The sequence below is a fragment of the Calonectris borealis genome, chromosome 2, assembly GCF_964195595.1.
Source record: "Calonectris borealis chromosome 2, bCalBor7.hap1.2, whole genome shotgun sequence".
In the NCBI taxonomy this organism is placed as follows: domain Eukaryota; kingdom Metazoa; phylum Chordata; class Aves; order Procellariiformes; family Procellariidae; genus Calonectris; species Calonectris borealis.
The window spans coordinates 36,650,656-36,670,848 of NC_134313.1; the positions used below are offsets into that span (position 1 = coordinate 36,650,656).

At 41.8% G+C, this 20,193-nt stretch overlaps 2 protein-coding genes across 4 annotated transcripts in view; one reads left to right on the forward strand and one right to left on the reverse strand.

The window, feature by feature from the left end:
- SBSPON (somatomedin B and thrombospondin type 1 domain containing) lies at positions 1-10,662 on the forward strand. The gene is made up of 5 exons (XM_075141662.1): positions 1-270; positions 7,724-7,918; positions 8,493-8,583; positions 9,418-9,594; positions 10,289-10,662. The coding sequence occupies exons 1-5, from the start codon at positions 54-56 to the stop codon at positions 10,404-10,406; spliced, it is 798 nt and encodes a 265-aa protein (XP_074997763.1). The 5' UTR covers positions 1-53; the 3' UTR covers positions 10,407-10,662.
- The window catches only part of TERF1 (telomeric repeat binding factor 1), a 26,189-nt gene continuing 16,019 nt past the window's right edge, over positions 10,024-20,193 (reverse strand). For 2 of the 3 annotated variants that reach the window (XM_075141658.1, XM_075141661.1), the window contains one exon: positions 10,024-13,087. In XM_075141658.1, the coding sequence (XP_074997759.1) occupies positions 12,929-13,087 (159 nt within the window). In that variant the 3' untranslated portion in view covers positions 10,024-12,928. The remainder of the gene's footprint in view (positions 13,088-20,193) is intronic. The other variant, XM_075141659.1, reaches the window with a different exon arrangement.

Genomic DNA, 20,193 nt, shown 5'->3' on the forward strand with positions numbered 1-20,193 from the left:
GGCGGCCGGAGCGCGTAGCGGTGGCGGGATCCTCAGGTCGGGGCTGCACGGTGATGGGCGGCGCGGCGCTGTCGGGAGCGCTGTGGCTGGGGTTGCTGTGGGCCGGGAGCGGGGCCGGGGGGAGCTGCTCGGGAAAGTGCTGCGAGGGCCGGGACGCCGCCTGTGTCGGCGAGGGATGGAGGGAAGGAGGAGGCTACGGGACCTGCTACTGCGACGGAGGATGCCGGCGAGCCGGGGACTGCTGCCACGACCACGGCCAGGCGTGCCCGGGTAGGTGCGTCCGCCCTCCGCCCCGGCCCGTCCGCCCCCCCCGGGCCGTGGGGGCGTCGGGCTGGTCCGCAGCCCGGAGCGAGCCCCCCGAGAGGGGCGAGGATGGGGTGCAGGCTGAGCGGGGAGTCCCCGGGCACCCCCGTCCCTTTCTCCAGGTATAGTTAGCTGGTTGCTGCCGGTGCTTTGTGGGCTGGAAGTTTTCCTGGGGTTTGGAGATGGGGTGTGCGGTAAGGGTCTCAGCTGTGAGGGGGCTCTGCAAGGCCAAATTCCTCCCCGCTATCAGAAGCCTGGGGCGGGGGCATGAACAGGGACCAGGCTGGGGCTGGTGAGGGTAACAGCAGGCACAGGAGTGGGAAGAGAGACTTTTCCCGCACTAGACATTAGCTAGGTTTCTGGATCAGCTGTAGTATAGTGCCTGGGGTTTGCCTGTCTGAAGTTATTTTCCCTCTCAAATGTGATGTTACTTACTTTTCATTCATGCTCATTCCAAATACACATCGGTTACAGTGGGGATGTAGGATTAGAGAGACAACAGGGAGATTCATTTAGCACCGTCTGTGTCTCTGAGCTGATTCCTCATGTCTTGCCAAACAAACATCAGTGAAATAATTGGGGAAATCCACAGCGTGAGGTTTTGTCCTCATTTCTAGGGGCAGGAATCAGCAAGGACTTCAAAATGAGCATAGGGGAATGAGTGAGAGGGTCCTCTGCCAGGCTGCGGGGAAGGCCCGCCTCCCAGGGGAGCAGTGGCAAGGAGGGGAAAGTGGCCCAGTTCTACCAAACTGGACCCACCAGCCTTGTAGGTATTTACACCCCGTCTTTCTGTGGTATTTCTATCCTTCGCGGTCTTCACAATTTGTTCTCCCTCCCTCTGTCTGCGATGCGTCCCCTCGCTTTACAGGTGCAGCACTAGTACTCAGACAGCCTAATGTCTCTTCCCAGCTGGCTGGACGCACACCAGCCAAAGTCACGAGTCTCTGCTGCACAGTCCTGCCAATTAGGGTGCATTTAGCAGGCTCAGCGCCGTGCTGACATAGCCACATAGCTTTGGGACCCAAGTTGGCTTGCGCCTGCCTGGTTTGGGAAGGGGGAGTACGACTGTCGGACGGTATAGACCCGTCCTAGGTGATGTAAAGCTGCACAGAAAGACTCAGCAGAGCAGAGCTCTGACCCCAGGTCTCCAGAGGAAACACAGTCAGTTCTCTGACCGCTAATCTCTCCAGAATAACAGAAGGGAAAAAAACGTGCACCATGAGGTCTGACAGAAGGTAGCATCTTTAAAATTAGCGTTATTTTATATATTGATCTTTTGTTCAGGAAAATCAGTAGGGGGAGAACTGGCAAGATGCTTGCTTGTCGTATAGTTACAGCATATTGCGTCTTTTCAGTAAATCAGATGATTTTTAATATTCAAGTGTAACAGGAGAGAGCTAATAAAGGTGCATAGTGTTAGCATTAAAACGGAGCTATAATCTGATAAAAATTTCTATGCTCTTCAAAAAGAAGCTCAAACTTGTGCCTGAAAAGTTCTAATTTAGACACTTTTCTCACCATGACTTCCAGCACCTGATGATGCCTTATTGTTATTGAGATGTTATTTTTTGTCTCAGGCTCAGTGGTGGTTGCCTCGAAAGGCATGATGTGTTTGTGCTGCAGCTCTCTCGTACCCTGCGTGGGTGCCCACGATCCAGGCAGTCTCAGTGAAGTCGCTCTGTCTCTCTCTCTCTCTTCTGCACCAGAGCTGGAATTTGACAGCCTCTGGTGGCCCAGTTCAGGGAGCTAAACCCGCAGGAAACTATTTCTGTTTTTCTCTATTGCCCGTTTCTGGCTGGTTTGACTCCCTGCACTGCCTCGCTGCCCAGCTGTGCGAGCACCAATGCATGGGCGTAGCACGGGAGGACAGGCAGCCTGGCCAGGTGGTCCTAGAACTCATACATCCAAAAACTACAAAACTGATCACAAGAAGTCCTTCTTTTGAAGGCAAATGATTATATATACTCTCTATTGCAAGCAGCCAGTAAGTTATGTTTTATATAAACAGAAATTCCAAATAGTTCCAGTGGCAGCTTGTATCAACTTAGACAAGTGTGGCTAGAAATTTTAAAGTCGTTTTTGTTCCTGTTGGATGTTGAGATCTCACCACTGAGTGTTTCTAAATTCTGTCCGTGTGTTTAATGACACCGAGGGTATTTATTGGCATAGTTCACTCTGAAATACTGTTTTGAATGCAGAGTTCAAAAATTGAGAACAGAAATGTGAAGAAAGGTGACCAATGGTTCTCGTGCTACAGCTTGTTTCTCAGCCTGTTCGCCACTCATCATTTCAGCACCTGCTGAAATGACATTTTATCCTTTTGCAAATATTTAACCGGAAGAAGTATTTGGGGAAAGTGTAAAGTGCCTCAAGTATATGTAATCAAGAAATGTGTTAGGAATAATACAAAAACAATGCTCCAAAATAATAGAAACCACTGAAAGGAGGGGCGTCCTAAAGCTGCCAACGCCATGCTTAAATTCTGTCATGCCTAAAAATCGTAGTAGGTCTGGCACTTTATAAATAGATGGCTCAGCAGAAGTCCAGGGGCTGCTGAACCTAAGTCCAAGGGTTTTTAAATAATTTCCTTATAGTTCTAACAATGAAGAAAGAATATTTTTGTACATAGAGAGCATTTTAAGTAGGAACTACTGTACAATGAGAAAACCTGAAAAAGGAATGACCTTATCATTTGAATGGAAGTGGTTACTCTGAGAAAATCCGCAGATCCTTATACATTACAATATATGTTGTGCAGTGATTCAGTGAAGATACTGTAATCCTCTTTTTTCCAGAGATGAGAAAAAATTAAATAGAGTGTGACTGAGAAAAAAAAATCTATGATTCACAGTGCTGTAAATTGGGGGGGGGGGGGGCGGGCGGGGGAAGTACTGACCACTCAAGCTGTGTTTCATAGGATAGCAATGTAATTTTTCTGTGTATTTTTGAACTTCCAAGTGTCTCACTAGCCTCCACATTTTGGTAGGTACCTCAGCACAAAACCTGTCCTTCAGGCTCCTTTGACTTGCATCCTTCTCATGGTTTCAATGAATTATCATCTCCCATTATTGTGTTAAGTAAGCTGGACCAATAGTAACAAAGCCAGAGACCATAAAGATGTAGCTATGGGTCCCTGATACTTCTTTTTGTATTTCAAGAGATGGCACCATTCCTTTTATGTCCGCTCTGGGACCCATTGTCTGTCATGCTGGGGAATTTGATATCTTTCCAATGAGGCGCAAAGCTGATGTACTGACCCTTAATAGTTGCTGGGTACTGACTGCAAGAGCGACGTTATTATCCCACTGGCTAAATTCCATTCTAGCAACCCAATATTCTTATTATTCCACATGACTAAGGCAATTCATACTTCTTGTTCTAAATCTTGATGACCATAAAATTGCCATGTATTGCTGCAGATGACCAATACTTAACTGCCAGCTTGGTTTAATTCCAGTAAGACGTGAAGTCATTGCTTTATTTGTTAGGCAGCTACTCAGTCCCTTTGGAAGTTTTCTGTGTGGAAAATGTGGTGTTAGACCTGATGTTATCTGCATATCAAGGTGCTAGTATGGGATTAAAATTACGTGGAAGTTCTTACTTCTGCAGGTCATTCATACAGCCGACTTGAAAGAGAGTCAACAGATAAGATGACACATACTGTCCTTTGGGTACTCTAGGTAGAACTAAGATGTGTGATCAGGCATTGAAGTCTATGCTTGTACTATTAAATAAAGTGGGGCCAAGGACGATTTTCTGGTCCTGCGGCCAGGTGGCAAAGACTGTGAGGTCCATACTACATTTAGCGCTTGCCCTGGCTATCCCATGGCGGGGTCTAAGACATTTTTACTATCACTGGTTTTCTTTTTTTCTAGTTCAAAATGCTTGAAACAAATGTTTGAGGGTTGTGCTGCAACATGTTACAAGTGGTGCCTTTGCAGCCGAGAGACTGTGTCGTGTGCCTTGGGGTACCTCGGTGTGCCTGAGGGCACTGCCTGGTGGTGCAGCCGCAGGTACCTGCATGTGGCAAAGGGACCCATATGTTTTTTCCATGTTATTTTCCAGTGCTGTTCTGCAAATCAGACCCAGGAGCTGTCTGGGAAGGTGTTTTTTAGGAAGTGGAAGAAAATGCCAGAGAATGGATATAGTTAAGCAGGATGGACAACTGGGGGCCCAATGCCCGGGGCTGCTCTGTGGTTCTGTTTCAGTGGAGTTCTTTAGGGCGTGGGACGCAGCATCCTTGGCCACTTGTACGCCTGGTGCTGTCGGGACACTCAAAAGTGGGCAAGTTTGGTCAGAACAGAGAGGAAAGAAGGGGAATTGTAATAGCATGGTAAGGACACCTGCCAGGTAGCCTCTGTCAGGGGTTTTATCTGCTTTATGATGTCTGTAGTGCTCCAAGAAATTAGAGATGTAGTGACAGAGCAAACCCAGCGATTTCTGTGTCTTATGAAAAGTCACAAACACCAAAGAAGTTATCACATTTTACTCTTTCTTCCCAATGCCTTGTACTGGCAGAATACCAGAGGGCATAAAATATTTTCCTGAAAGACTAGTTTGGTCCCATTACTTTCCTGCAATGCTGATACAAGTACGCAACTAGCGGTTAAGCTGTAAAGCTTCTTGGGGATTTAAATTGTAATCAAGAAATATAGAAAAAAAAAAGATGGAAAACGTGATATGTTCCATTACAAGCTAATGGGAAACAGCATACATGGGAAAGGAAAAAGCTTCATTTAACTAGATAATGAGAGGCATGATGCAAAACAATTCAGAACCAATTTAAGATAGCGCAACCATTGATTATAACATATATTTTGTACCATTCTCTAAGTATCATGTTGAAGACCTGCCTTTGTAAAGGAGTGGAAAAGCAAAGTAAAATGTGATTCACACTACATGGAAAATAATTTTAAGCCTATTTGCAATGTGCAATGAAAACAAGTCTTTGAAGAATTGGGGAATTTCCATATCAATAAGAAACTCTAATATTAACATAGGCACCTTTAGGTTTTTATGAGACACTATGTGCTAGTATTTCAACTACATGACATTAATTATAACTTTACTGAAAAAGCAAGCCCATCAGAGGACAAAAAGCAGCTAATGATATTAGGGAAAGCAGCATGGACTAGTACAGAGTGCTGCAGTGTTTTGACTGCTTGTCTCATTTCACGTTAAGGAAAGCTGCAGACACGGCCGTTCCCTGCTCGTCCAGCAGCACACGGGAAAGCTGGTACTGCTGCTGGTATCCAGGCAGAGGACATTCCCTGTGGACACACACACCGATGAGAAGGCAAGCGGCCCAGAGGAATGCGGCTGCCCAATCTGGAGCACCTACCAGGTGGCCTCCAGGAAAAGAGGCTACTGGGAATGGACCTCTGGTCAGATTAAATGTCCTCATAGGCCACAGGCTGAGGACTACTCGTGTAGTGAAATGACTGCTTATCCTCAGAGGATTCTTCCTCTTGATGGATGCCCATGTGCAAGACTTTCTTACCTCTTCTTTCACTGCTCTGCCTGTGAGGCTGTGTAGACTTGAAGTTCCTCGTTGGAAGGGTTGTGTTTGTTCCATTGGTAAGCACCCAGAGATCATCCTCATCCAGCCCCTCAAGGGTCAGTGCTCAGTACAGTTTTGAAGAGCTGTAGTATTCATTTTGACTGCTAAAAGTGAAATTGCTAGGCCACACAGTTTTCAAAACCTGGGGCTTGGTGTTCCTGGAGGTGAGGCTAAGGGAAGTTCAGTTTCATGGAAACATGTGAAATGGCTGTGTGTTTTTTACTGTGGTGTGCTGTGGTAATGGACAAATAAAGTGAAGACTTCTGTGTTATGTAGCTTCTTACTCAGGAATAATGTGTCTATCACCTGTTTCTGCATTCTGGGAATCTGGCTGCAAAATCTTTTCTTCCAGAGTAGATTATTTGTATCCACCTGGAAGGTATCTGGCATATTGTCCATGCTTACATTAGCAAGGTTGACACAGAGCTACTGTTTTGCCAGAATATAAATGAGAAATGCAAGAGAAGGGAGAATTATAGGTTGGAAAAATGCGTATGATGCTTAATATAAATGAGAACTACAAGGAGCATGCCATTATTATTAGATGCACTGCAGAGAATAAAATAAGGAAGGAAATGACTAGTGGATAACAGATATGATAGATCTGAGCATTTCTAAGTTTCAAGACAATACCGAAACTAAGAGATGCTTAGTCTATCATTTACATCTCTCCTGGAAAGGGACAAATATGAGAAAAGAGATCATTCTCTACATAATATGATGATTGATTTTTTTTCTAAAGAACCTGTGTGTTATTTAACCAAAAAGGTGTCAGAAGCCATGAACTGGGCTAAGGGTTTCAACAGTTGCCAGAAAAATATCGCAGAATACAAAACAAAGAATTTTTCTTTCTTTCTTCATCTGAGGCCTTCAGTGAGCTCACCTAAAACATGTGAATGTAACAGATGAAGAGAGAAGTTCTTTGTGCCTCTGTGTATTAGGCTGGGTTAGGAGAGACCGAAGGTACAAGTGTATGGTACCTGTACTATTGATGCTCTGTCTGAGGGAAATGCAGTTTCTTACGATTCGAAATTTTCTTTCAAAATAATGGCACTTTCCCCATAATGTTTTGGTCAAGTTCAGAGCAATTTTGTGATCTATGAGAACTAAAATTCAAATAGCCAGTGGACTACTCTCTAGTTGGGAAGAGGGCCTTAAAATCACATTTTTACACATTTTATTTAGTACGTTTAAATATCTGCTTTGTTGTAAAGCTCTATCTATATCAGTAGCTATACAGACACAGAAACACAACTCTACACACGTCCCTGTTCTGAGACTAAACAAAACCAAAATTATCACCGAAAATTGTCTTTGCAGCAAGGACCGTGGAGCAGGACACCCTGTGCTAAAACAGGGCAACAAAGCTGTGGTAGTGGAACTTATTTCAGTGTTGAGGAAAAGGGGTTAGAAATCAATTTGAGGGGAATCAAGAGGGCTGAAAGGCCTCCTGAATTCTGCTACTTTATGTTCCAGCCTTCAAACAAAATCTGGCGGTGTAGGAACTGCCAGGTAGGTCAGACCACTCACTGGTCTAGATAATCCATGAGCTGGTCTCCTTCGGGGCTAATGCTGTATGCTTCAGAAGAGGGTACAGAAGAAACCCACAGCAGTAGTGAAAGGTTTCCATGAGGAGCTGTTTCTTTCTGGACAAGGCATGCAATAGGGAGCCAAGCACTGTAGGCAGGTTTGAATGTTAAATTTGAAGATGCAAACTCCTGGAAAAGCATTTAAAACCCTATAAATAAAAGTATGTAAGAAAGAAAAAACCAGACACAGCCTTATTACTCAAGCTTTTGAGAGCAATTAGGGTAAAACAGAAGTCTTGACTACTAGTAATGTTTTAATACTGCTTTGCAGCTCTTCCATGCGTTGTGGGGGAGTGGAGTCATTGGAGTGGCTGCGCAGAACAATGTCAACCCGACCTGCGGATACGTAGGCGCTATGTACAACAGGAACCTAAAAATGGTGGGGAACCTTGTCCTGCTCTAGAGGAGAAGGCTGGCTGCCTGGAATACCTGACTTACCAGGGAGAGGACTGCGGCCATGAACATGGTATTCTCTCTTTGATTTATCTGTACATTGTGCCCATCAGGGCCTTCATAAATTTTACTGATGTCAATGAACAGAAAAAAAAGTATCTCTCTGCAGCTAGCTGGTTAAATATACCATTTAAAACCTTACTTTCTACTGTCACATTGCTCTTTATTCTATTCTTATATTTTTTTCCTACTCAGGCTTTTCTCAGTTTCTATTAAGTAAACAACTAAGCTGCATGCATTCCTTCAGTTTCTTGATTTCAGCCCCTCAGTAAGCATCAGATTATCTCTGTGCAAAGTTAGAACACAAATTCAGTACGAACAGGAAACAGAGCTCCTTGTAGGATTCCAGCACATCCTATTTCCTCACAGACTAGATGGTATACATTTCTAGATATATTTCTTCTGAATAAGGAGAGAGCTTCGCTGTAGCGAATGGGGTTGAGGTCTGATGTTGCCAACTTTTTATCACTTTTTCAATGAAGTCAGTCAGCATCACCATCCACAAGCTCCTGATTCATTCAGTTACAGTAATTGAAATATGACTCAACTGTGTCTCGCTGCCTTACCGTAACTGTTTTCTTCCTCAGTCCCTGCTTTCATAACTACCTCTGAATACGGTAAAGAAAGAAAACGACGAGCAGCATCTTCTCTCTGGCCTTCAGACAAAGAAGCAGCTGGGTAACCTATTTATCATATGCATGTGGGTCATCTTGTTCAATAGAAAATAGCTGGCTACAAAGAAAAATGTAATTAAATTTGCAATAATTAAACAATAAGCTATAGCTTGTACTGTTTTTCTCTCCTGCAGTTCATTTGCATGTTCTAGATGTTGTTTTCTATTACTTGCTAATTGTCCTGAATTAGACATTGGGGTCATGGCAAATCTTAAGGATAGCTGCTCTTGAAAGCAAACAGTAAATAATGCTAAGCCAAAGCAGAAAGTATCCGTAAGTGTAAGTCTGAGAAATTAGATGTAGGTCTCTGAACAAACAAAATGGGCTGAATGTGATCGGTCTCAGGAGACCTTTTTTCTAAATTAATTGACACAAGCAGTAAAAAATTTTGTTTAGTTACCGGTAGAGATGGTTATGAAGTTTAAATTAGGCTATTATTGGGTCTGTAATGCTCATAATGCTTTGCCCTATGCTACTTTCCCCAGGATAATAAAGCCCGTCAGTATTCTTAAAGCCTCTCTTCCATTTTCTTTTAGCAGCACAGAAGAAAAAATATGGGTTACTGACACCTGTTTTTCAATATAATTTAAGAATACAGAACACAACCAGAAAGTGAGATTATACATAAAGCCCTGGGGCATGGAATGAGAAATAATTTGCATAATGTTTTTAAGAATCCATTAATTAGGTTAGGGTCAGAAACAGACTTATTAGCAATGATGATGTCTAACTTGCACTTCACAAATACCACCCGTATGATATGTAAGTACATTTGAAGTGTATACCTAGCATGTGCTTCATCTATCATAACTAATTTAGAACTTTTCCTTCTGAGCAGATATTGTGTGGAATTTAAAACAGAATCACTTTCACACCACTGTGCTTTGGAGAATCGGCCGTACGCTCGATGGATGCAGTACCTACGAGAAGGACATACTGTGTGTGTAGCTTGCCAGCCTCCAGCTATGAATACTGACACGCATCGTTGTTCTGGAGATGGCCATAATGCAGATGGGTAAAGAAAGCCGTTTTTCTGCTGTCTCTTCCGTAGCAAAACCCAGTACAGAAGTTAAGACTTCTCAAGGTCTCATTAAAAGCTACATTTATTATACCTAAAAAATGAAACGGCTCATACACTTGTAGAGCTCAGAAGATTCACCTGTTCAGCTCTCACAGAAATTGCTTTTAAAACCTAGATAAAATTGGGAAATAATTTCAATATAAGAGTTCAGTGCTTTGAATGCTTTATTTACTATTGTGAAGGGATGATGCAACTTCTGTGCAAGAGGTATTTTTACACCTATGGGCACTTTGACTTAAAAACAGTATTTCCTGCCATAATCCAAATCTGAGTTCAGGTTTAACACTGGTGGATCAGTATTTCTCTCAAACCTATACACCTGGTTTCTAGAACAGTAATTTTGAAAGTAGACATTTAATATTTGGAATGGATTTTTATTTGATCTATACATTTATTAATATGCATTCTACTTAACATCTGTACAACCAGCTACTCAATCCACCATCCTCTATACTATACTTAGGAATATAGTGCCTGCTCCAGAAAGCATTTTAAGAGCTAGATGAGCTAATTAAAGTCTTACATTATTAAGCAAATCTAATCTTCTGACATGTTATATAACACAACGTAGTGACATGAAATATACAGTTTTCAGTGTTTTAATTCCTCATTTACTGTCACATTTCAGAGGTAAAATCTTACACTGGGAAGCAGTTGGCAACTCTCAGTGCCAAGGAACCTGGAAGAAGATTCGGCAACTGGAGCACTGTTCATGTCCCCTTGTGCATAGCTTTATTTTTACATAAAAGTTTAAAAGACGTTTAAAACAGCAACAACAAAAAGATTAAGAAAATTAACACCAATGCCAAGAAACCTACATCTTTCTGCTGCATTTTCTGGAGCCTAAACAAACTTTAAAGGAGTCAGAACTTTGGAAGAAGCATTTTGGGAAACTCTCTCTGCCTTAATACAAAACGCTAAGACTGATCTTTGTATTAGAACACTAGAAGCATGTTTCCATGTTTCTCTTTTGTAATTAAAGAGCTAATGTTTCTAACTGCAGTAGCCGCTTTTCCTAAAGCTCTCGTTCTTTACTGGCCCCCGTTCTGTCTACAGGCACTGCTCCTACTCACTGGTGAGCCAGCCAAACGTTCTCAAGTCTGAGAATAGTTATGTCATCATTAAGTAGCAAGGGTGAATAAAAATGAAAGTTTGAAAGCTAAAACTGGATTTCAGTTTAGATCCTTTGTTCCTTCCCAATATCATCTAGACAGTTGTTTATACTAAAAGTGGTAAGTATTCTTCCTCTACATAGCAATTTTAATGTTCAGCCACCTTCATAAAGACATATGACTAGTCAGCATTGTTAAGGAAGTAGTCTTGTTCAGAACTTCATGTCACTAATACGCAGTGTGAACTTTATGGCAGACGAACCTAAACAAGACTTCGTGACTAAAGCCTTGGCTAACAGTAAAAAAAATTACTTATTACTAGTTAAAACTGCTCACGTACAATGATTAACACAGAAACCTGCAAATTAGAGCACTGGCAAGACTGCAATGCAGGTAGCTCAAATCCTTGTTACCTATTACTTACCTTGAATTATTGTTACAGCATTAAAGAGGCTGCATACTGCACTTTCTCACTTGTCAGATACCTGCTATGACTTTTTGAATTGTTGGCTTACAGCTGCTCTAGCATTCCTTGCTGAAGGACAAAGCCTGTATTTTATCAAGATCCTGAAATTCACAATGTTTGCTAAAAAGAAATTATGCCTTAAGGTTGAGAAAATTTACGATTAAGACATGCAGCATCTCTGTGGAACCTAAAGACTACTGCTTGCCGCTGTTTCCAGCAGCTGCAAGAAGAAACCGTAGTCTCTGGTGGCAAGAATGAGGAAGGTGATCTGGCTGAGGTCCTGTCCACAATAACAGTGTGAAACAAACCTTGTAACCGTACTTTACCATTTTATCGTAATGGAAGCAGGTCTCCAAAACAGAAAGCAGAGAGATTATCTTAATACTTCCTGAACATTTCAGCCTTCAAGAATATATCCCTTCCTTTGTAGCCAGCAAAAATATCTGAGAGGTTTATTTTATTATGACCAGTTTGGACAGATGCTTTTCCTTTTAAGGTTCTTGTAAAATAAAAACCTTATCCAAGGACAAAGGTACAGAAAACATCTGAACTGAAGAGATTTCACTTTTAAAAGAATGCTGTGATATGTTAGTTCAGGTCACTAGATTCACACCAGTATGACAGTAGAAAGTATGGGTTTTCTGAGGTTGTGGAACTCTTTTCATCGTAGTACCATCATCCATCTGTTAGTCTCTCATGAGCAGGACATTTACAGTGACCAACTGACACCTTGATAGTTCGTTACCCCCATCAGAGTGTATCTTTGCTTGCTATCGCTGCAGACAGAGACAGTGGAGAGCACAGGTGAAACATGTCTCATGAGCTGTGCTATCAGTGTCAATATAGACTTGTTACTGAGCCCTACTTTGGCCATTCGTTTTTGAGCTTTCCCTTTCCTGCTGGTCTAGAAGAAGCCACTTCTCAAGACAAGGTAGGTGGCACAAGATAATCTAGAGATGTTAAGAGCTAGTATCATACTGTTACTTTCCATGTTTTCCATCTCTTCTGCAAGATAAAAAGTGCTATTATGCCAATACAGTAAGTTCAAAATAATCTTCCACCTAGAATTTAACCTTAATTCTTAAAAAAAAAAAAAAGCAGCACCTTTACCACTTACAAATATAAAATTGCACGGAGTATCACATTTTTAACCGCAAAAAAAGGAATCAGTTTGTAAAATTAGCAATACCAATACATACATATTTTTTGGTATAACTTACTGACAGAGATGACAAGTCTGACCAAAATTTCAAAGTGAAGCAAATCAGATTAGAATGGGATGTATGGCAGGAAGTAAAATGATAAAAAGCTCAATCTGACTAGAGATACAACCCTTTAAAAATACAAAACACTTGACTCTATTAGCTTCTATCAAGCTAAACATGTTGCCAATCATCTAATACCCCTATGTACATAATTGACCTTTCTTAAATCACTGCAAGCATTTTCACATTTCAGAAATTAGGTCATCTATTGCATGTAGATAAAAGACCAAGCTTTACATATAAGGCACCATTACCTGAGCAAGTGAGCTTACATGAACATTTTATAGCTATTACTATTCTGTTTCATGTTTTAGGACAGCAACACTGCTGGACACTCTGAGACTAAAATAAGTTATTATTCTGAAAAGCTAGACTAGGTTCTTATGTAGGGAAAGGTCATGAAGAATTGATTCCTGTAGTCCAAATTAGCCTTGTTCGATCCTGCACAGTGTTCTCCATCGGTCTTTCAACATGACACTAGTTCGGTTGTTGAAGTCACCATGGACCAAAATTTTAGCCCAGTTACCCACTCCAAACTCCCTTATTCCTGATTTCAGTTCCAAATCTTCTTTGTAAGTCCATCGCTAGGGGAAGAACAGGGAAAAATACCAGATTCATGAACAGAGAAAGATATTAATGTAAGAGCTAAACTTATAGAAAATATAAAAGCAAGTTTTTATACAGCTTTCTAGTTATTACAGAGTACAGATGTCTGAGGGTCAGTAGGGTCATTTTGCTTTCTTTTGAGCACCATTAACTTGACACTAAATACAACAATAAAGGTTACCAAGTCAAGTGTTACAACACGGTAGCAGACATCACCTGGAACGAGTACCACATGCTTCAAGTTACAGGTGGAAAAGAGAAGAAAAAAGACATTGGGCAAAGTTTTGTTTCATTCAAAACATGCTTTCCAAAATTGTATTTTATTAGCTAATTGAGCCAAGACAAACCTTGACTGATCCTAGTACGCCTCACAAAAGAGAAAGCATTTTGTGACACATTAACCTAGGGACTGAGAACCAAGACACCATTTACCAACAACAAAGGAATTTCAGTGTGCTTAGAAAAAACAAATTCCATTATTTAGAATGCTGATAGAAGCAAAATGATACATATTGCATTTGAAAGTGAGATCACTCATATCCTCAAGTAACAGCTATGCATTTGTTTTTGGCCATTTGTTGAGCCCGCTACTTAAGTCTCACTGTCATGACCTACAAGCTTTTTAATCTTTAGGGGTTGACATTTCTCTCATGAAAGGGGAGAAAATTACTTGCAGTTACACATCTGTAAGCAGCCCCTTCCAATGAAGTTCTCCACTGTACCAGTTCTTCCTTAGTTGCTTCTTGATACAAATCTCTCAATACAAACAATTTTAAGACTGCATACAGAGTGAAAGAAAACTGAGTTTTTTAAAAACCAAATACTTGATTTTTAAAAACTTACCTTTACAGTAAAGTGTGAGGGAGATCTGAGTATCAACTTTTTTTTATTGTATTTTTTATTGTAGCATATCTATTACAAGTTTACAGATCCTATATATCCTATCATGCCCATTTTTAACCACTGCACTTTTAATACAGGTATATTACAGTCATTTTTTCGCTCAAATAGCAATTAGCAACTTTAATATGAAATTATTTTAGAACAACTTATTCTGCTAGAATCTGATCCTCCGCAAATGTCTTCAAATCCTTGGTTGCTTAATACACAACTAATCATACTGATGTATCATCAGCATACCTCCTTAGGCAAACCGAATTGCATATCATCTATGCAAATACAGGACAGGGTCTCCAGTTGAAAAAACTGTGTAGGAAAACTGTTTCTAAAAAGTAAGTACCAATTTCTATTCCAAACTGCAGTTTGATAGCATGTTCTTTCTAAATTTATTCCCCAAAATCTGAAATGTGAAGACTTAACTTACAGAAAAAATGTAAACTTAAAAATGCTAATGAGACTGAGATGTACAAAGAATTGTATTGTGTAGCTGTTCCATTTAATTTATCTGTGTTCACTTCTGCTTCTTGCACTGGAGATGTCCTGCTGCTCCTGATGGTGTCACGGACCATAGTAAGTTATGAAAGGAGACGAATGATCAATTTTCAGTGGTCTCATGCTGGCATTTCTGTGAGCACCAGCAGTTTCCACATTACAAATCATTAGTTACTGGACTTTTACAAAATCTGCATGTGTTTATGTGCATGTCATAAGCAAATGACTGCTGAAAATCCAACCAAGAAGCTCTCTTATTTCTGCATTTAACCATTGCCTGTGCTTTACTTATTTTGGAGTTGCTCTGAAATAGCAAATAAGTCAGTGTTTTTGTTCATAAGAGCACTATGAAATTTACATAGGCAAGTGATCAAAAGCTGCAATTACTTACTCATGTTCAGTGCGTGCAAGCAAAATAGTTAATGTCTCATAGGCCTTTGCAGGCCTCAGTAGCTAAGAAGCATTTGCAGCTAATGGTCTTGCTGGTCAGAACGATTTAATTGACAAAGGAGTGAACTATTCGTAAAAGGATGTACTGTCTAGAGCCTCCTTGTCTGATGAATTTAATTCGCTGTTGTTATGTACCATATACTGCTTATCTGACACAGTTTTGGTGAAAAACAGGTTGTAAAAGTTATGGGAACTCTGTAGCTGCCCCAGCTCCTCTGTAGCTGGGCAGAGTTCACATCAGCAGGGGCTGTTGCTCTGCTGCTCCCCATCTTCTCCCCTAGCCATAGCAATAAACCGCTTCAGCTCTGACCTGATCTAAATTGCAATTTGGGTTATTTCCACGACAGCATCTGGTGCTGTGAATGCGATTTACATGTCCTGCTTCGCTCAGGAGGACCATGGGCTGCTCCCTGCCACTGCTTGGAAAGGTATAGGACCTTTTGAAATCCCTGCTGGGGCTTCAGCTGAGGGTCATCTAGAGGCTCCTGTGGCATGCGGGGGCTGCTGAATCCCAGCTTTTAATACAGGTCAGTCCAGCGCCCCACTGCCAGCTAGAAGAGGGAAAGGTAATTGTAATTCTGGTCTGGTCAAGGTAAGTCTGGTAAAGGTACTTCTGGTATCTGGTAAAATTTAGGAGAGGTTGGTCGGGAAAGTCTGGGTTGGTTTCAGCTATTAACATGGTATGAGCGTGGAATGAACAAGCTGGGTTCAAGACAGGGCTGAAGCCACATGCAGCCGCCCCAGCAGGGATCGGCATTAACTTGGCTCCAAGGGCGAGGGGTGGAGGTTTGGTCCTGGATTGCCAGTTATCCCCTCTCCTTCCCTCTCTCCAGCTCCAGTACAAGCTTCCTCGGGACCTGATGTTAGCAGTGCCAACCTGTGCAGTAGGCTCAGGATAGACATTGTAACCCGGAGGAGCCCTTGTATGTCTTGTAGCTTTTCCTCTGAGTCTCTAGTTATCGTCAGGCTGGAGGGTCAGCCTGGCAGCAGTGACTGCGAGCTGACATCCAGGCGGCACAGCCCCCTCTGCCTTTTCTTCATCTCCTTGAACGAGTGAAAATTTCACCTTTTGCTTGAAAGGGAGGCATCTTGCAAGTGTACACTGGAGTACGACCAGAACAGAGTGCCTATGGGATGAGTGTGTGACTGTGTTTGGTGCATCCGGCTGCACCAGCTGGCAAGTAAAGGACCCGTGAAGCAGGTGCGAGGGCCAGGATGCAGGCAGGGTTACCAGGTGTGCAGAGGGGCTGTGCCCATACTGGGGCATCTGCAAACATTCCTGTGCCCGTGAACCTAGAGAGGCATGTGTGTGCTTTCACCAGTGAACTTACACCTCAACCAGACCGAGAAGAGGAGAGGACTTGGCTGCCTGTGTTTGTCTTACATGGGTACCATGTGTGGGTGCTGTTGAGGGCAGCACCTTGTCCATACCAGTCTGTGTGACCAGCCATGTCAGTGTCCTCTGTGTGCGTGTCCTGTGTGTGTCTGGGATTTGTGCTCAGCTGCGCTACCGGGTGAACCTGCAGATGGGAAAGTGGCAGCTGCGCCCCCCAGCCTGGGCAGAGGCCCTGGGTCCCCTGGCTGGGCTCCAGCAGCCAGGCAGGAGGGTCCTGGGCTGGGGATGCTGGAGGAGGTGGCTGCTCCTAACATCCCTTAATAGTTTTGTAGCCAGCAGGATCTGGTGGAGTTGTGAGTATTCCTGAGATTAAAAGTATACAATCCTTACGTGACGGGAGACCCATCCTTTGCTAATGTGCCTACAATGATAAATTTTTAACCAAACCTGTAGAGCCTTATGGGGGCTCCCAAAGGGGACCTGTGCTAATAACTGGATTAAAAGAAGGAAAAAAAAAAATGCTTATAGAACATTAGAAGAGCAATACGAGTTTTAAATGGCTGAAGCTGAAGGCCTAGAATGTGTAGCGTGGGGAATGAAAAGAGAGGTTTACTAGAATATGTACAAAACTTCCTCCTGTAAGTAACAGATCACTTTCAACTACCAAATGGATAAATGGTGTTGGCTATAAAGCAGGAGGGAACCTGAGAAAATCAGGCTAAGGCTGACTTTTACAATTGGAACTTTCAAACTTGTGAAAAATTGGGTAGAAAGGGAAATGCAGCTGCAAAGGAATAACCTCAACTTACAGAAATTTAAACTTGATAAAGCCAACTAGTAGAACTGAGTAGTACAGAGGAAATCTGTGAATTACAGGGGAACAAACATCACTTAACTCCGCAAATAATGTACCCAGTGGAAATGTAAATCTCAGGGCTGCTGTGATTAGACAAATGCATACCATCCTGCTTGTGCACAAGGGGTGGCTGGACAATCCAGGGCCAGCCAGTATGATTGTCAGTGGCACAAGAGGTCCATGTGTCCAAGGATGCTCAGATAAATCCCTCATCCACAGAGATTTTTTTTTTTTAAAAAAAAAAAAAAAAACAACTTTCTCCTCTCCAAATGAACTGGAACCCTTCTGGGGATCCTTAAAAGATTCTGCCCTTAAGAGCAACAACAATTTAGGCACCAGGGTTGGGCCAGGTGACAATTTTAAGTGCCAGTCTGCATGGTTCCCCCCTTCTCTTGAATTTAAGCTGCTAAAAGTGGCAGCAGCACTCAGAGGTGAAAGGCAGGGGCGGGGTGTCTCTTGGGGGGAAGGAGCTTAGATAACATTCAGCCTGATCAAAATTGTATTCTGGTTATTCTGCAACAAGCGAAAAGTTGGCATCTACACAGAGTGCAAGTTGAGGTATACTGAAAGTTGGGACTTATTCCAGCTTAATGCAACTATCAGTGCCTCTTCAAGAAACTATGATCCCTGATAAACCTCACCAACCAGTGAAAGAATTAAGAGTGGTAGTAGTTCAGCTGTGTTTCTAAACGGTTAGAAACCTAAAACTTCTCTATAGTAGTCTACCCTTTATTAAAAATACTTATAGTTCCTTTTTCCAATACTTCCTGTTCCACAGATCTCTTGCAACATTAGCAGTGAATGGTGGTGGTTTTTTTGGTTTTTCCCCCCCCCCCCCACTATTATTAAAAGGCCAGAGATTCCATTGGAATCATCTAGTTCATATCATTTCAGAGCATGCCAGAAACTTTCCTAAATAAAATCTTTATTCAAGCAGCACAGTTATGCTTGACCTACAGCATCAGATAATTCAAATACTTCCAGCAACAGAGACAATCACAATCCTTATTACTTGTTGTAATGATTAATTACATTTGTTGTTAAAAGGGTTGGTTTTTTGCTTGTTTTGCTTTTAAATTGCTTACATTGAGCTTTTTTAAAAATAAATTTCTCCAGTTTAACATACAAACAAGGAGCCTGCCTTACAGGTAAACCAGAGACTGACTGATTTTTTCTTTTCACTGAGGAACTACATAAAGCAGTAACTTGCCTCCCCACACACACACTAAGAAACTGCCTGTGCCCTCTGGGATGGCAGTTATGTAGACGCTAGCATTGCACTGTTACAGGCTAGCAAGACTGGCTGAGAGACTGGACATAATGCAGCGCTATGCTTGAGCTAACGTAATCACAGCGCCTACTCCAGAGCAATGTGACATTTGGCTAGCTCAGAATGCTCGCAGAGCAAGCTTGAGTTTGCTGGACAGACTTTGTAGACATACCCTCACATGTCTAATGATCTTGTTATTCCTTAGAGTCAGTTCTGCTCTAGTAACCTGTCTTCCTTTGGTTATGCGCTCTGGGATGCTGATTCCTCCCCCCCCCCCCCCCCCCCGAGTTTAAATATATGGATTTTTTTTCCATACAGGTCTGACTGAATTCTGAAAACCCAGATTTTTCAGACACATTCTTTAATTTAAGCAAACTGTCAGTCAGATTTTAGACAACTCGCAGGACACATACAGGATATAAAGCTGAGTACAAACAGTTCCCTAAAATCTGTGACACTTGCATCCCCTAATTTAGGAATGAGAAAATAAAGTCACTTCCTTTCAATAGCACTGCAGACTGTTGTATGCAGCTAACTGAAAACACAGCAATGAAAGGCTGAAAACAGGCACTGAACCATTGCAATGAAATGCCATTTACAAAACAAGAGCAAACAATGCCAACATTGAAAGAGGGACTACATGGAAAAGGAAGTTCTAGAAGTCAACAGCTCTGACATTCACTGCATTCTTTCATGCATGCAGACAATTTTATAACCCAGATAATTAAGCAGAGGAGCAGATTTATTGTTTAAAAGGCCAATATCATTGCTTTCTATACAATATTTATGAGCGGTCTCACTGGCAGGGAGTATGGCATAAATTTCAGGCAGACAGCAAATGCCTACTTTTCTAAGTGTTTAAAGAAACATAGTTGTGAATTTTAATTTCTCGCAAGTTTTTATAAAATTTTCAGTGAGTTCTTTGCTTTGCTACTGTCAGATGTAGTTGTCTATAAATTTAGTCTTTACATTTCAATTAAGGTTGAACTCTAACAACAGAATTAAGCACATGACATCTATTTTTTTCTAGTGAGATCTGTGCACAAGACCTAGACCAGGATACAGTGTTTGTAGCTGACACCGTAACAGACTACCTCAACATAAAAACAGGTGAATATAAAGCTGTCATTAGCTCTGTGTCAGCTGTGGTTCCATTAGATTAAATCTTGATGTTGAAAACAAGACTGATGGAAGTGTGCATGCTTACCAGCAACTGGCTGACAAGGTGTGGTGGTACAATAAAGTAACATGCAAATCCAGTAAGCACTGGTATTTTGGTTTTTAGGGCACTGGCTGTATTTGCAGCTTTTAAGGAGGCTCTCAGCAATTTAACTATTCCTGAGATTTGTGGGGGGATATATAGCAGGGGGCTTAACCTCCAAGGATAGATGAGCTCTCGTTCAGATCTCAACCAATTTGAGGACAGCATGTAACTGAAGATTTAACCAGTACTTCAACTTCAGTAAAAATGCTTACAGCACTAGGAATAAGTACAACTCTCCTCAAGGACAGTCTGAAAAAACATAAGCAGGTATGTCCTTCCCTGTTATACGACAAATGAAATGTCAAAATGAACATCAGAAAAATGAAACAGCTCACACCAAAATGGACGTATGTTAATAACTTGCACTGTTATCTAAACAGAAAGACTCCATATTGTTTCCTAAGAAATATTCTCAAGAGGAACTCAACAATGGGAATACATTTATTTAATATTAATTTAATTCAGAAGTGTTTATCATTTTATCATGCTAACTGAAGAAAATCGGCTATGCACAAA

What these genes read in the sequence shown, in the direction of transcription:
- SBSPON (XM_075141662.1), top strand. Translation starts at nt 54, where the DNA reads ATGGGCGGCGCGGCGCTGTCGGGAGCGCTGTGGCTGGGGTTGCTGTGG. An exon ending in CCACGGCCAGGCGTGCCCGG is followed by an intron (nt 271 to 7,723) that starts GTAGGTGCGTCC and finishes ACTGCTTTGCAG; the next exon opens with CTCTTCCATGCGTTGTGGGG. An exon ending in TCAGACAAAGAAGCAGCTGG is followed by an intron (nt 8,584 to 9,417) that starts GTAACCTATTTA and finishes CCTTCTGAGCAG; the next exon opens with ATATTGTGTGGAATTTAAAA.